The sequence below is a fragment of the Callionymus lyra genome, chromosome 8, assembly GCF_982586985.1.
Source record: "Callionymus lyra chromosome 8, fCalLyr1.hap1.1, whole genome shotgun sequence".
NCBI lineage: Eukaryota > Metazoa > Chordata > Actinopteri > Syngnathiformes > Callionymidae > Callionymus > Callionymus lyra.
In genome coordinates, this window is record NC_141825.1 from 13403378 (window position 1) to 13419887 (window position 16510).

A 16510-nucleotide genomic window follows, 5' to 3' on the forward strand; every position below is an offset into this window, starting at 1 on the left:
CCTTGACCTGGCCTCAGATAAGTAAGTAAAAAGCTGGATACATTTTTAAAAATAGTATTAAAAGGGTCGATGACTAACATTTGTACGTCATAACCACCATATAAAATATAATGGAAATTTTTATTTATTTATATCTAAACCAATTTATTTTTATCGGAAAAATGTTTGTGAAAAAATAAATAAAATACAATGTTTAAAATCGTTTCATGCATGTTTATTTAAATATATTTTTGCGTGTATCCAGAGGAGAGAAAGAGTCTGTGGGAGTTTCCCTGCTGCGTCTCTGTCACACACACACACTCCTGATCGTTATGCTAAGCTAACCTAGCCTGACTGCTAGGCTCGCCGCAGCGCTGAACGCTACACTCCCAGAAGAACAGCTCGTCTCGACATCATTTCACCATGGATATGACCAACATCCTCTCGCAGCTGGAAACCGTGGATGACGGCGAGATAGAGACGGTCCTTCGGCAGTTTAACCAAGAGGTGAGTCTTCAGCGCGACCAAAACAAACGCAGTGCTAGCTGTCATGCTAACCTGTAGCCACGAAGCTAACGAGCTAACGAATGTAAATAAACACAATAAGCCTGCTGTCAAATAAAAATATGCATATTTTATGCGAGTATAAATACCGTAGATATAACGTTGCACTAGTCATTGATATAACGTTGGTTTATTTTAAAGTTTAATTAATCGTTTCATGAAACTTCAGCCGGTCATGTTGACACTTCAAAAAACCGACACAAGAATATGTATTTATTGTTAATAAAAACGTGGAAAGATGTAACAGTATCTTCTCTTTCAGAACAGCCACACCTTCACCTTTAACCAACAAGAAGAGAAGCTGCGAAGTGTAAGTAGTGACACATTTCTGTGTGTGTGTGTGTGTGTGTGTGTGTTTGTGTGTTGTCCTCATGCATACTAAGAGATTTTTGGTACAGAAACTATGTCAGAGTCTGTTGGCAGTACTTGGACTTCCAGTGCAGCCCAGTTGTCAGAAGACGTGTCTGGAGACTCTCCGCATCCTCTCCCGAGACAAGAAGATCCTGGCACCTGTGGCCACCAAGGAGGGTATGCTGGTCCTTGGGAGGATGGCCAGGATATCCGCTGGAGAAACCGGTGATAACCAGAACCAGCCACTGTCCGAGGAAGAACTCGACGTAGCTATAGAGGCATTGAAGTGCCTCTGCAACGTCGTCTTCAACAGTCCTGCGGCCCAGCAGGTCAGCGTGGACGTTAAACTGCATCACGGCCTGTGTTCAAACTTGTCCGTGGCTCGTACCTGGAACCACGAAGTGGGTCTCTTCACATTACGACTCCTCTTCCTGCTGTCTGCCCTGCGACCTGAAGTGAGGGGCATTTTGAGAAAAGAGCAGGACGCTTTGAGACTTCTCACAGAAGTTCTGGAACATACACTGGACGTCCACTGGGTCGGTCCTTATGAAGCTGCTGTCCCGGACCCGCAGGCCAGTCCTCTGCCTGCCAAGGACAACGAGCTGGTGATGGAAGCACTGAAGTCCATGTTCAACCTCACTTTGTCCACTGCTGGAGAGGTGAGTTTAAGAAATGTGTTTAAATCAACCGTTGCAGATTTTCTATTTTACAAAAGCTAAGTGTTTTAATATTTAAGCTAACAATAAAACAGACGAAAATTAATTTGATATTTTCTGCTGAAACTGCAACATTTGTACATATTAAATAAACTTATTTAATTGCTGCTTTTGCTTCTCAATTTCTGGAACCACTTAAACTACAGACAGGTAACACACGTTTGAAAAACCTGGATATAGTAATGTAATTTATTTGCCTAGTTTCCTTTTTAAATCGTAAAAATTGACAATTTTTTCACCCACTAGATAGTAAATCTGCCTACTAGTTTGTAGCTTCGCAGCTCCCTTTTCGAGTTACAACATACTAGTTGTGTCTCTTGGCTAACTTCTATCTATGTGACGTAGGAGGACGACCACCAGTTCCGGCTCATCACCGGGATTCTTCGCCATCTGCTGATGCTCAAGACAGAAACTGAGGAGAAGACGGAGGAAGTCCACAGGTGAGATGTCGGCGAGCTTCTCTGAGGACTGTGGAACGTTGGACAATGTTGTACATGGAAATATTATTTGCATACCATGATTTGCATCTTCTGTACAAATACAAAGCTTCAACGAATACTTCTAAAGTTAGTACAAGACAAAGATGGATCTATTTTGATTAAAAAAGTAGCTGCAGAGCTGATTGTATTTTGCATAAATCAGGTTAAACCAGTGCCTTGATATGAAAATGGCACATGTTTATACTCTGAGCCTCTTATCCACTCACTGCTTTCCATGTGGCTGGATGTTCGTGCTCAGCTCATACTGTGGGATTGTAAACCTGTTCCACAATAGAGCTTCTTCTAGATCAGTTCATTCTCTAAAACTGTGATTTCTTATCATTCTTTTGTACTTGCTTGACCAATACACATTGGCTCATTTGTTGCCATGAATGTGTTTGTGCACAAGTTAGTTAAAAAAAATTACCTGGCAAGTTAAAAAGCCAAAATATAGATTAACAAGGAAAAGTATAGAGATAAATCAGTGATATCAGAATATTGAAAGTTTATTTAACATTTCAATTTTTTTCCAATAATTTCTAAATTAAAGGTTGGATTTGTTTTTAATTGACAATTTATTCAATAATTTGTGTATAAAAAGGTTGTTGCTTTTTAATATTTCAATTGTTATTTAAGTCACATTTTTGTATAGGCTTTATTTCCTATATGGATTATTTTCTGTTGGTTTCAACAAACTTGAACAGTGATCACAATTTTCCTTCAGATAAAAATAAGAATATTATATTCTAGGTTGATGGCTGTTGTTCATTTGGGGTGTGATTAAACGATCTGTTGAATTAGTAATTAAACAATTATCCCTCAGTTGCAGAGATTTAAGTTCCTTAAATAACACACAAAGATGAAATCACTTTAAAAAAAACTTTTTCTCTGACTGCCTTGTTGGCTGAATATTTCTTGGGGGAATTTATTTAATTTCTGTCACTGTAGTTGTGGCTGGAGCTCCGCCCTGTGAAGATCCACTCATGACTCAGAGAATGAATGAGGCTGTTTGTTACTACTGTGGGATGGTGCAACTGGCCCAGTATAACAAAATGTTTATTTTTCAGTCTCAAGTGTAATTTAACGTCAGCCAATAGTGTTCTATTTTGTAAATTGAAGGGGTTACACTTTACTTTTTATAACTTGTTTCCTGCTCAACCTATCTTGTCATCAGTGGTGCCCATGAGTTGATGCGAGGAAAGTAGAATTGAATCCTAGTTGAGTTCAACAACCAAGAACTCAAACCTCAGACACCTCACTGTGTTCCATATTTCATCATTGAAATCATATCCTGTCTGCAGTCACGCTGTCAACCTGCTGAACAACCTTCCCGTCTCCTGCCTGGACATGTTCATCGACGTTCCCATCCAGGGAGGTGATGAAAACTACAGTGGGAAAAACCTGGATGCAGTGCAAATGTTGTTGGATTTCATGGAGAAAAGAATTGACAAGGTATAAAGAACTCATAAACTAGTAACTTAAAGGAATGCTTCACTGAATTTCAGCTAATTTGGGAAACTTGAAACATGAAACAAACTTTTTTAACCAGTTACTTCTGACCAACACTCACCCAGTTCTTCTGTTTTCTGTAATATGTCTTTTTTTTCTGTCCTTAAAGCAGGAGTCCAACTATAAAGAAGGACTGACCCCAGTGCTCAGTCTCATGACTGAAGGCTCTCGGTGCCACAGAGAGTTCCGTCGATACATAAAAGCTCAGGTACATTGATTTATTGTCAGTCGTGTAACGTTTGAAAACTCTTAAGTTAAAAGTCTTTGTGTTTTACACGCCAGGTTCTGCCTCCACTGAGAGATGTTACAACGCGGCCTGAGGTCGGGACCACGGTCAGAAACAAACTAGTACGACTGATGACCCATGTGGACCTGGGCGTGAAGCAGTCGGCCGCTGAGTTTCTTTTTGTTCTGTGCAAAGAAAATGGTAATTCCTTTTAAGATGGTTTTTAAAGAAATAATATGTAACCTTTTGATTTTATCTTTTCTGTAATAAGTGGTCTAATTTGAACCTTCATGACTAGAGATCTATTATCTCTCCAGCTATTATTTAAACATGTTCTTCTCTACGTAACTTTGTCTGGACGACCTACCTGGAGAGTCTTGCTGTTACTCTGTTCCAACACTAGGGGGAGCCTAAAACGTTCTTTCAAATGTCACAGATTTGGCCTTTTATATATATGGAATGATTTAATTTTACTTTCCAGTTAACAACCTCTTGAAGTACACCGGGTATGGAAACGCTGCTGGACTTCTGATGGGACGAGACTTCCTCACACGGGGAAGGACGGAGGGTCAGTATTCGGACGATGAAGACTCCGATACAGAGGAGTACAAGACGGCAAAGCCTTTGTAAGTCAAAAGCAGATGGATATTGAGTCAGGCAAACGTTGCTGGTGGTGTGTTTGATGTTTTCTCTACACCCGCAGTATCAACCCCATCACGGGTCGCGTGGAGGAGCCGGTGCCAAATCCCATGGATAAGATGACCGATGAACAGAAGGAGTACGAAGCTGAAAAACTCATCACAATGTTTGACAAACTGGCGAGGTGAGTTTGAACGTATAGGAAACTGCATAAGATCAGGCTATTTACGCATATATACAGGAGCAAAGATACAATGCATTGCGTTACTGTAGTAACAAGGATATATTTGTTGTATTGTCGAGTACTTGACTCTGGTGTTGCAGAATTTACAGACCACATGACTCTTGACTCAGTCGTAAATGCTTTCATTTGTTTTAAAACTAAAATATGTACAAACATCAGCTTTAAAAGCTGCTCGAGCTGACTGTATCCTCTTGTCCTCAGTCATGGCCAGGATCTCGCAGGATGTAATGATGGCTGCCGTCTAGCGGCAGGAAGTTTAATTGCAAAAATACACAAAAATAAACAAACATTAAAGTTGTAAATGATTTATAATAATTGTACAGTTTATTGGTTTTTTTTTATACACACTTTATTGAATTATAAACCATAAAAAATAAATAAAATAAATAAAATATGATTTGAAAGCCAAAAGAAATACGTTTAAGTTCAGCTACGTCTTTATATTGAGCACACAAGTGTTTGTCGGTCTCTCCCGGGGCCAACATACATGTGTGTAATCACATGATTCATTATTTCCTCTGCAAATAGCCTTATTAAGATCCTGACCTTTCACCGCGAGCTCACGTCTGTCACACACCTGACGGTAACCGTGTGCACGACTCCTGCCAACGGACTCATCAGCACAAGAATCCCAGGCAGTTAGCGGCGCCGTCAATTAGACCCCGGACTTCCAGCACAGCGCCGCTTTTTCAGCAGGTGTAAATAGAAGCGCCGGCGGCGTTAACGGTTAATTATCAGCTAATGGGCTCGACCTGACGTCCGTATGTCCGCGTCATTAATCACACCGTCACCTGACCGGCCCGTCAATGTGCAGATGTAGAAAGGACTAGTCAAAGCAACAGTGGTGGAACATATAAGGGGGGGGGGCATAAGAAAGCTGAGGGGACACGGAGCAGCTTTAATTAGGCACGTGTGCCCGAGAGATTCCATTCTGAGGCGCTTCTTTCTTCGTCCACTCATTGAGGAGGTGTGCTGATGAAGAGGAGCGCCGACTCTTAGGAGATAGTCAGGATCCTGCAAGAATGTGCCTCCTAACTGCTTAACTGGTCGTCCAATTATCACATACTCCACCTCTTAAACCAGCAGCTCCCACCTCCAGCACCAGTAATACCAGACCTGCTCTGCCGGAGAGAATTTCGGCTCTAATTGGAAATGAGAAACAAGTTTTTGTTTGTTTGTACCTTGTTAGCCCTTGTTGTACCTGCTGCCTTTCACATGAGACATGTATGGAAGACATGTAATGTATATATTGCATTCAGGAATAGCAAAAGGTTTTTTATTTAAACTGGGAACCACCTTTCTTACGCTGCCAACAACGTAGTGCTTTTCTACAAACGGCTCTATTTAGTAACGGCCGATCGGTCGTACTTTGATTCCACGTCTATGTTGCTACGTCAGAAAAGATTGACACAGTTGTAATTGATTGGCTGGGCGGCAAAGCATTAAGGGATCTGTTCAGGTCACTTTTACTGTAAGGGTTGTTAAGAGGAATGGTTCCTCATATGCAATGTTGAGTTTGCAAGCTCAAATAGAAATTCTTAAAGGGCACCTAACGTGAAAACTCTCCTGACTTATTCACATGTTGTAAATGTTGAAGTCGTCAAAATGCAGCAGGTCATTCATGACGTTGCTCCGTTTTGAAGTTATTACTTTCCCGACTGAAATATCGCCAAACGAGATTACGGTTCAAATTATACATTTGACATCACTCTGGTGAAAATGTCCTTCCCTAGAATTCCTAAATCAGTTAAGTACCTACATGTTAATCATTAAACAAAATAAATATTCATGTAAACATGGTGAGAGTTACTTCTGACTTTAGGTGTTTTTGTAATGTGTACATTATAATTGTAATGTGTTTTTATTATTGTTTTTTAAGTTTCAGTGGTGAATTTGAAATTTACGTGAGTCCTTGAATGCAACTTGTGTTTTTGTGACCAATCAGAGCCAAGTGGGCGTGGTTGCTTGGACGAGACTTCTTCTCAGGCCAAAACAGCGCATTTTAAGTGGGCTAGGCTTAAGCTTATTTTCTAATGTAAATATCTTTATTAAATTAGAGTTTTGTTCAAAAAGAAAGATACTGACGAGTATAATAGAGGTCATAGAACAATTTAAGAGACACTTAAATCAGCACATTAGGTTCCCTTTAAATAAATGCTTACAAAACAAGTCGATACAATTGAATGGTCCTTATAGTATAGTTCAATATAATATCGGGTTGGCTTCACAATGCCTGATAAAATGTATTTTTGATTTATCTATTAATTATTTATTTTTTAAATTTAGACGAGTATCATCCTGATCATTTGAGAATAATCATTTGGGCGTGAGCTCCGACTCAAGGTGCAGCTATAATTGGATTAGGACGGGGGGGTCTTTGAGGAGATTAGTGCGAGCCCTGATCCTGTAATTAAACTGCTGCAGCACAGGGGGACAAGTGTCCATCAGCGGGGGAGGGGTCCACGGAGTAGAAGGACCCTCAAATCTGAGACGTTTGACCGAAAGTATCTGAAGTTACTCGGCGTCTGTGCGTTGATTATAGACCGTCACAAAAAAAGGTTAAACATCCAGAGAAGACGTTTCTTTTCATCACATGGACACAAAAGACTGAAACAGGAAGTGGCTTGTTAAAACGTGGCTTCTGATTGGTCCCGCTTGAAACACGCGTCATCACATGTTCGCTTGTGTCAACAGGCAGAACGTGATCCGGCCGATGATCATGAGGCCCGACGGGTCTCTAGCCCCTCTGGAGGAGAACCTTTGTGACCCCCCTGGCCAGAAGTCGGGCTCAGACTCTGACGAGTGACGACCTCACTTCCTGCTCGCACTGTTTTGGGGGCGATCACCACTGGAGCCCGACACACCGCCCTCGCCAACACTGTAATTTCCACACGTGTAAATCTGTCGCTGGAGTTTTACCACATGCACGCGCAAACTAAACATTTAAAGAAGCCGTCGGTGTGTGAAGGTGTGCTTCTCTGAACGTTGACATGAAGATAAACTTTTATTTATGTTTTATTAAGATGATGATGCAGATGATCTCCTTTTAAACGTGCACCGCGTCACTTTCACTACTATTGTTTGGATTTTATTCAAGTTAGGGTCAGAAAAAATCGTTAGCAAATTGATTTATTTTCGGTAAAGCTTGGCGTTCGCTACTCCCTGCTTTGATGGATCAACATTGACAGAGTTGAAATCATACTTTCCAAGAATAAAATTAGCAACTTCAAGGCTTCAAAAAAAAGGAAATATTCCCTATATTTCCTCCCTCTGGCACAGGAAGCTCTAAATATTCTTTTCAAATACAGACAACCTGTCTCCATAAAACTCAATCACCTGGTCCAGTGACCCCCAGAAAGTCTCATAAAAAAAGCTCAGATTAACCCCAAAAAGTGACAGTTTTCTCCGTGTAGTGTGAGAATAATTGGAGCTCCTGAGCCTCTGGTGCACCTTCTTGTAAAGTACGATTAAAAAAAAACTTGTGTCACTGACGGTTGTTTTGTTGTCGTTTGTGTTATTGTTCTGAAAGAATCATTCCATCCCTTGTATCTTTGTATCACGACTAGAGGTGAAAATAAAGAACACGTCACCATTTTCTGCTGGTTATTCATCTTTTTTCAGGTTTTTAAATGTCAGATTGTCTTATTTTGTTTTGAGTTTGAATCCATATTTTGTCGTGCACGGACTGTGTTGACCTTTTAGTTTTTACTTTGTGTTTCTTAAATGGATTCCACTTTATTAATCCTTGTGTTTTGAACCTTCTCAGTTATAAAAGTTATTGAAAAAATTATGCATATATCAGTTTTCTTTGTAATACAAAACTTTATTTAATATATATATAAAATACAGCTTTTGATAAAACATAAACAAGTGCTTTGAAAAGTTAGTGAATCTTCATTAAACCATTAAAAAAGATCGCAGTGTGAACAACTCCAGTGTTTAAAAGTCTTCAGTGGGACGAGGCAGAACTCTTGCTGTCCGTCTCCGAGTCGGTATCTTTGCCGCCGCCGCCGTCTTCGGACGTGAACTCTGACCTCAGAGTCATGGCGGGGTCGGAACGTTCCGGGGCAGGTGGGGAAATGCTGACCAGTGGACGCAGATTCTACAGGCACAGAGAGTCGTTTCATCACCAACACTTCCCATCATTCTTTCTCCACACATCAGCAAGTTATTCTCTCGACTTCAATGTCTAAATAAATGAGTAAAGACGATAAAAAAACCACCTCCTCTCTCATCATTAGATCCTCGATCTCCTCGTTCCAGCCCAGCATGTCGGCAAAGCGTCGGACGGTGGCCTCCAGGTCTCCGAGCTCCATGTGGTCTCCCCTCCGTAACGGGCTCTTCTGGAACGGACCCACGGCGTGTCGGTTGAGCAGGAAACGTGGAACAGTGGAGCGGACCGTGTTCACCAGGCTGGCAAACGGTTCGATCTGAAGAGGTTGGTAAAAAGCTTTTCTTTCATGCGGCAGGATAAAGGGCATATATGTAGTTTAGAAAAATAGTTTCTGGCTCCCCCTAGTGTGCCAACCTAACAATTACAATGTTGTGATTTTTTTTTTCAGTTTCTGGTTTCGTCTTTATGGTCTGTCAGTACTTCATATAATAATATAATACTTAATTATACTACACATAAACACTGATGATCACATGACACAAGGAGACTCTCCTGGTGGTTATGTTGAAAAGAACATTGTTAAAATAATCACTAGAGAGTTGAACTACACAAGTCATGATTGTTAGAAACTAAATCACATTTTGTTAAGGTTTGAAAAGAGTTAAAACTTAAAAAGTCTGGCCTGCGTACAATCTTACGCGGTTTTTTTTGTATACTACGTTTGTTTCATTAGGTTAACCTGACTTCATGTGCTGCCCTCCAACCGGCTTGCACTCTTAGAACTCAAGTTATATAGAGGTAACAGGTTAGTTTTACGATAATGACAATTACTTCAGAGAGCACAAATTAAATTAAATTAAATGGACTTTTCTCTGCTTTTTCCCCCAAACCTTTCCTTCCTTTAAATGTTGGTGATCGTTAATAGTTATTTATATTAAATTAATTATGACGGGTAAATGGTTTCATCTCTACATTACGACAGTAAACTGTTTTTAGTTACTAATAAATAAAGCAACAATAACAAAAGCAATAGTAAATGAAAATGAATTATACATAACACAAGAACATAATCAATAATATAACTAATAACAAAAACAATTATGAATAAAATAATAATAACCAGTAGTACAAGTGCAGGGGGGGGGGTTAAAAATATGAACGTTATACATTACCAGCAGGGATGTTCCCATGATGATGAGCAGGTCCGTTTTGGGGAAATCCTCCGTATTGAGGAAGTACTTCTGGGGAAGGTCCTCTCCGAAAAACACCACATCCGGTTTGACAGTTGCCGAGCAGAATCCACAGACCGGGACTTTGTCGCTCATGATGGACACCTGAGGAGAAGACTGGTTCAAAAATAATCCAAATTTAAAAGGGGAAGAAATAAAAGAAGTACCTTAGCGTCGTGGGCGGGGTACGGTGTGTAGCACAGGTGACAGGAGGCTGTGGTGAAACTTCCATGTGCTTCCACTAGTTTATCTTCAGGAATACCACACACTGTGGAGGACACGCATGTTCACATGATCTCACAGAAGTAAGAGAATATCAATAAAATTAAAAACTGCAATTTCTTTTCACAATACCATGTCGTTATTCAACAGCACTTCTTTTGTTATCACAATTCAATTATGTATAAAATAGAATAATTCACATTTTTTAATTCACTATTAACATGCAAATATCTAATGCATTTGTTAATTTTTGTGTTGCAATTAAACTTAACACACACTGTAGGCTTCAACTTTCTGTGTTTGTGTTACATAAGCAGGATGTTAAAAATTGGGTTGTAGGAAAATATTGATACACTTAAATACCTTGATTGTTTTTTCACGATACCGTATAGATATTCAACATTGTCAATTTAAAAAATATATACATTTCTATATTTTTAGTTTTCAAATCATATTTAATTTTCATCATAGTTAATGGGTTATAAAATACAATGTTTTAAAATTCAATTAACATGCAAATATTCATGGAATTTGTTCACTTTTGTGTTGCAATTTAACTTCTGGCCGCTAGATGGCAGCAATCATTATATCCCCCGCAGTTTAAGAAAAAAAATCCAGTAAGATCCTGGTGATGACTGAGGACAAGAGGATACAGTCGACTCCAGCAGCTATTAAATCTGATGTTTGGACATATTTTGGTTTCAAAACAAATGAAAGCAGTTACGACTTTGTCAAGAGTCATGTGGTCTGTAGATTCTGCAACACCAGAGTACAATACTACAACTATATCATTGTTCTTACGGTATCATTATCCTATCGCCAGATTCTTTTGCCAACACATTCCTATATCACAGTCAACACCATGACCTGCTTCTTCATGTCCATCAAAGTTCGCTCACGTTTCTCCAGTCCGTCGATGTTCTGGGTGTAGAGTCGCAGCAGCAGATCCTTCTGGTGCATCATGCGCAGGAAGTAGTGGACGTAGTTGGGGCGACGGCTGCCGGGGTAAAGCTCTTTGGCCAGAGAGAAGAAAGGCTTGGGGTCGTTGGAAAAGTAGTCGATGTTGAAAATGGCTTCAGGATACGGGATGTTGTACTTCTCCAGGTTGGCGTAGAGTCCGGTACCTGGAGTTCTGAACACCGGCATCAGACGAAATGTTTACATTTTTCCTATTTTATCATCAAAAAAAGGGACCGACCTGAAGTCAGGTATTCCGCTGGCGGTGCTGATTCCGGCTCCGGCCACCACCACCACGTTCTTGCATCGACCCAGCTTCATCAGCCGGACCACGGAGGCGAGACCACCCCGACAACTGGCCCCGCCCCCGTTCTTGAGAAGTGGAGAGGATTTCGAAGTGTTGTTCTTGAAATCTTTCCCAAGACTGGAAAAAAAAAGACACGATGACCTGAACATGAAAGCTGGTATGTTCTTGAGACACTCACCTGCAGGAGGTGTGGTCCTGCCCACTGACACTCATCTGGCTCAGGTCCTGAGACAGACCCGAATCATTCTGCCTCTTTCGCTGTTTCCCGTACGGTCGGGGTTCCGGGTCTTTGCTGGTGCTGTGGGAGCTGCTGCTGCGTGTGATCCTGGCGATGGGTTGATGGGACTTTTGATCCACACTTGATCTTGTTCTGTTCATCCTGATGGGGGGGGAGGTAACCCCAAAACACCCATCAAGTCAATACCAAAACAAAGGTCAGTTTAAATAACAACATCTGCGTCTCGACTTAAAATAAATCCTGGGAACACTCTTCCTTCCTCATAAAACTTTCAACTCGAAACAGGATAAAGTCACAACATTTTTTCAAGAATAAGAGTTGGTTTAAGGTTAAATTCTATTTTCATTCTCGTCATCTGGGGACTCGATACATATTACAATACTGGGCCAAAGGCATGATATGTTGCATACTATAGAAACAAGGATATATTTGTAGTATTGTTGAGTACTTCTCTGGTGTTCCACATGACTCTTGACAAAGTCGTAACTGCTTTCATTTGTTTTGAAACCAAAATACTATATGTCGAAACACAAGTTTTAAAGAGTTAAAGTTTTCACAGTATTCAAGTGTATGGTTATGTTGCTTCATCCTGCTCATGAAACACACACAGAGACAGTTGAAGTCTAAAGTGCGACGCTCAGTAGCTACATAAATGTTTCTTTAGCCGTGAGATGCTGCTTGGAAAACACTTGAGGCGTCATTACTTCACAGCTGTCGCAGCTTTACTGTCCGAGGCTTTAACTGTCCGAGGGTGGTGGTGATGCGGGGCGAGGAGCGAGGGAGTGATGGGGTGAGGGAGGAGGGGGTCGAAAGTTGAAAAGAAGGTGGCTGAGGTGAAAGAAATGCGAAGATTGACTGTGTGTCAACAAACCCAGCTGGAGGAGAAAAGAGGATGCCCCCTAACGGCCCCCTAAAACTGAGGAGCAGGAGAGCAGGGGGTGCGGAGATAAATGAGGCGAGGGCGGGATTCAATAAAGGGAGAACACAGGAGTGGAAGAGGGAGGGAAGGAAGGAGAGGGGGGGGGTGAAACTCTAAAGCTATTCTTGGTCTTTTAACTTCTTCCATGAGCGATGAGTGAGTGATCAGGAGAAAACAAAAGTGATACAACTTATGTAACAAGTTGTCAGAGGGAAGTGAAGAAGAGAGGAGCGTCTTATCGACATGTGGACCGGACACAAGGAAGCGTCAGGTTATATCTTTAGAGATGGCAGTGGAGACATGCCATTAAAAAAAAATGAAATACACATAATCGTACCTACATATAAACAAAGAGAATTTCCTTGTGAACAAACAAGACGATAGTCTTCTTGCCAAGTCTGTCTGGCACAGCCCATAATAATCATCATCCTTTAATAACAAATAAATCCCAGTCTAAATGACAAAAGGCTTTAAAGGGGATTTGAGACCCCGACACACACATACACACACACACCCGCCCCGGCTACACTCTCTTCTTCTCCTGGCTGGCGGGGTCTGTGGACCACCAGGGGTGTCGCTGCTCATATGAGGGTTACAGTGATCTAATTAGCCCGGCTCATTGTTCGCACCTCCACGCACTCACGATCTAGGTGCAAATAAAGTGTTGTTTTTAGGACTTTTGAAGAGAATTCACTGGGCCGTAAGAAAAAAAGTGTCGAGGTCGAGAGGTTTCAGAGAATTATAAGTGGAGAGAAAAGAAGGGTTGAAGGAAACGTTCTCATAAATCTTAACAAATTATGAATTTTGGATGTTTGATCGATGAAGTTTTTAAGTAATGTGGACGTTTCAACCTCTGAAGATGGCTGACATGATAGTGTGTACAGCAGAAGCGAGATTGTTCTGGAGAATCAATGTTTTTTTTTTACACATTAGGAAGTTTTACCTCAGAATGGTGCAACTCTGAAACGCGTCCTCATGATGGCTAATGAGCCAGAGCTAACAATTGCTAACGTCGCATTCGTCTGTCTTCACATGATTATTTAAACATGATAATGAATATAATTTTTTATTTATTTTGCCAGACGCATTTCTCGTGTTTTGCTTTCCTGTCATGCACCTACAAAAGTGTTCAACATTTGACATGCTGTTCGTGGCAACTGCCCAACAGAGGACACATTCTAACACTTGTATACTTTCAATGTTTCGCATCCCTGGTTTAATACACTTATTAACTAAGAAAAATGGAAAACAAATTACAGAATAAAACTCCTTTGAACATACAAATAAACAACAGAAAATATTGTAAGAACAATAAAGGATACGTCAAGGCATCTTCCTTTTTTCTTTTTTGTAAACCATATGGTAACGATAAAGAGTAGTAACCCTTGTGGTTATTTTTAATTATGTGTTGGTTTTGTCGACAAATCTACGTACGTTATATTTTATTATTTCGATGAATCTACTTTTACTTTACTAAAATATAATAAATAAATAAAAATTTTTAGACAAAAATATTCATGGCTAACAAACTCAAAGTGAGAGAGTAACATTCTCATGCTTGACTAAAAACAATATGAATACGTGAATAGAAGTAATAAAATAAAAAAAAAGAGAAATATCCTCAGACTGTAGACATTGTAAAGTAAAAGAATAAAGTTTGGGGGTTGGTGGGGTTATTGCCCGACCCTAGCGGGGTGTTCAAGAGAGAGGATACCGGGGGCCTTGGGCACAATCACACTTAACAGAGAGAAGAGCAGCACCTTAAATTCCAGTTGGGTCAGCGGGTCACTTTAAGAGTTGTGACTGACACGTAAAGGACACATCAGCTGTGTTTAACTATGTTTAACAAGGGTTTTCTGTGCAACAAAACAGTTAACCCTTCACTTAAAACAAAGTTAAGAAGCAGTTTGTTTGATCTCCACGGCCTCCGACAGAGGGGACAACAGCACCGGGCTCACCGGTCGCCATGGCGACCTCTTCACCACTTAGCTGGAGAGGGGGGGGGCAGCTCCGTGTCGTCTTTCCCACCTGCTCTCTAATGACATATCACTCCGTGTAGCATCTTTGTCGAGGCCTTGACCAACACAAAGCAGCTCGTGCTAATTTGTGTTGAACATTGTTTGTGCGACTGAAAGAAGGAGGCGGCCGACGCCGACTCATGCCTGCTGAGTCGATGACTAAGTGATGACTTTTGTCCCATTAGTCTTTCGAGGACGTCTGAGCCTTGAACGAACATCCATCTGCAAATAACGAGGTGTGATTCCGTTCAACAGTCCACACGTGACCCGACGTCAGCTCCGACCCATCGTGAACGAGGCTTTCGATGGACATATTTGACACAAACATTATTACTTTGAGGGTCAACAAATGTGTCTTTCCCCGGGAAACACCAGCTTATACAAGTCAATGGGTTGTGATGGAATTAAAACAGATCTGATACAAATCAATAATAAACAAGAAAATCCATGTACATTTTTGATATTGGATGTATTTTATACATTATTAAGATTCTCTACCTAATTCTCTACAAGTTACTTTGTAAGCTCGTAATAAATGTGTTTATTTTTGCTTATAAATATCAGTTTTCACCTGAGAATTTTTAAAAATGTAGCTTTTATTTATGCATTTTCTGCCTGAAGAAAATAAAATCTATATGCTTTATTATTATTTTAGTATTAAATGGTTAAACACTAGTTAAGTATTTTAGACATTTCCTCCCTAAGAAAGCTACACTCTTTCCGACTAAAATGTAAATAACGCTTGGCAAATAATTGACAACAGTGTCACAGTGACACCTACTGGCGAAAACAGCTCATTACTTATCCCAGCATTGTTTATGATCAGTGTCTTAATATCTAAATAAAAAACAAAAACAACACAATTTCCAGCTATATACAGTATATAACATTATAAAATAAACATTTTATTCTGAATTGTATTACTAATGCTTTTTAAGTGAATAGTTAATCTACAAAGAAAATATATTTTTTCTAATGCTTTTCTTTAGCGGTACATTTATAAAACATTTAAAGAAAAACGAAAATCATTGTGTGTGATGAATTACTGAAGGGGTAAAAGGCATTGGCATTGAACTTAAAATAGCTTAATATTAACTTTATTTTAGACATTACATTTATTTAAGGATTTAATATTGAATTGTTTTTAAGTAAAGTAAAAATGTTTCATGCAAATGCTATATTGAAATTGAAGATTACTGTACTTTGCAATGATTTTTTTAATCGTGATAGCTCGATTATTTCCCCACAATGATTTATCGAGACTTAATACTGTTATTTATACTAGTTTCTACGACATTACGGTGTTTCTTTAAGATTAATGGTGTGTTTGTTCTGTAGCTTATCTGCTTTATATTGCCACTAAACTTTAAAACGTGCAAAATCAAACAAATATAACGATAAAAACAGGAAATCATAAATATTGTCAGCTACCTGTCCTGCTGGTGACACCGAGCCCTGACAACACCTGCAGCGTCCAAGTCCAAGATCTTTTCAAATCCTTGACTCTGTTGTTGTCATTTCACAAAACCCGCCATCAATCTCTTGTTCTTGTTTTTGGCGGCAAACAACTTTATGGTTCATTACCGCCACCAGCTGGCAGGGAGTGGATCAGGATACTATCTAAATTTAAACCAGACCCCTCTCAAATTGAACCATAGTTGTAAAGATGTAAAATTGTGTATTTTCGATTGACTTGGTCTTATTTTATTTTACTTTTATTTACATTCCCCTCTTCCGCTTTATCTTGTTATTTGAGATATGCAACAAAAGTTTCTGCAAACTTGATAACAAGTAATTTC

At 39.9% G+C, this 16510-nt stretch overlaps 2 protein-coding genes across 3 annotated transcripts; one reads left to right on the plus strand and one right to left on the minus strand.

The window, feature by feature from the left end:
• Positions 1 to 301: 301 nt before the first annotated feature.
• Positions 302 to 8301, plus strand: ric8b (RIC8 guanine nucleotide exchange factor B). Of its 2 annotated transcripts, none has more exons than XM_087797288.1 (10): positions 302 to 486; positions 806 to 853; positions 942 to 1553; positions 1956 to 2050; positions 3391 to 3541; positions 3708 to 3806; positions 3881 to 4025; positions 4306 to 4450; positions 4528 to 4647; positions 7402 to 8301. In XM_087797288.1, exons 1-10 carry the CDS (start codon positions 403 to 405, stop codon positions 7511 to 7513), a joined length of 1611 nt encoding a protein of 536 aa, XP_087653414.1. In that variant the 5' UTR covers positions 302 to 402; the 3' UTR covers positions 7514 to 8301. The 2 variants fall into 2 exon arrangements, with proteins under 2 accessions (XP_087653414.1, XP_087653415.1); XM_087797289.1 differs by having other exon boundaries at positions 3711 to 3806.
• Positions 8302 to 8509: 208 nt separating this feature from the next.
• LOC148073713 (NAD-dependent protein deacetylase sirtuin-3) lies at positions 8510 to 16249 on the minus strand. The gene is made up of 8 exons (XM_087797290.1): positions 16143 to 16249; positions 11715 to 11915; positions 11471 to 11653; positions 11172 to 11404; positions 10218 to 10318; positions 9994 to 10155; positions 8931 to 9137; positions 8510 to 8809 (listed from the first exon to the last, which is right to left on the minus strand). The coding sequence occupies exons 2-8, from the start codon at positions 11912 to 11914 to the stop codon at positions 8657 to 8659; spliced, it is 1239 nt and encodes a 412-aa protein (XP_087653416.1). The 5' UTR covers position 11915; positions 16143 to 16249; the 3' UTR covers positions 8510 to 8656.
• Between the last annotated feature and the right edge of the window lie 261 nt (positions 16250 to 16510).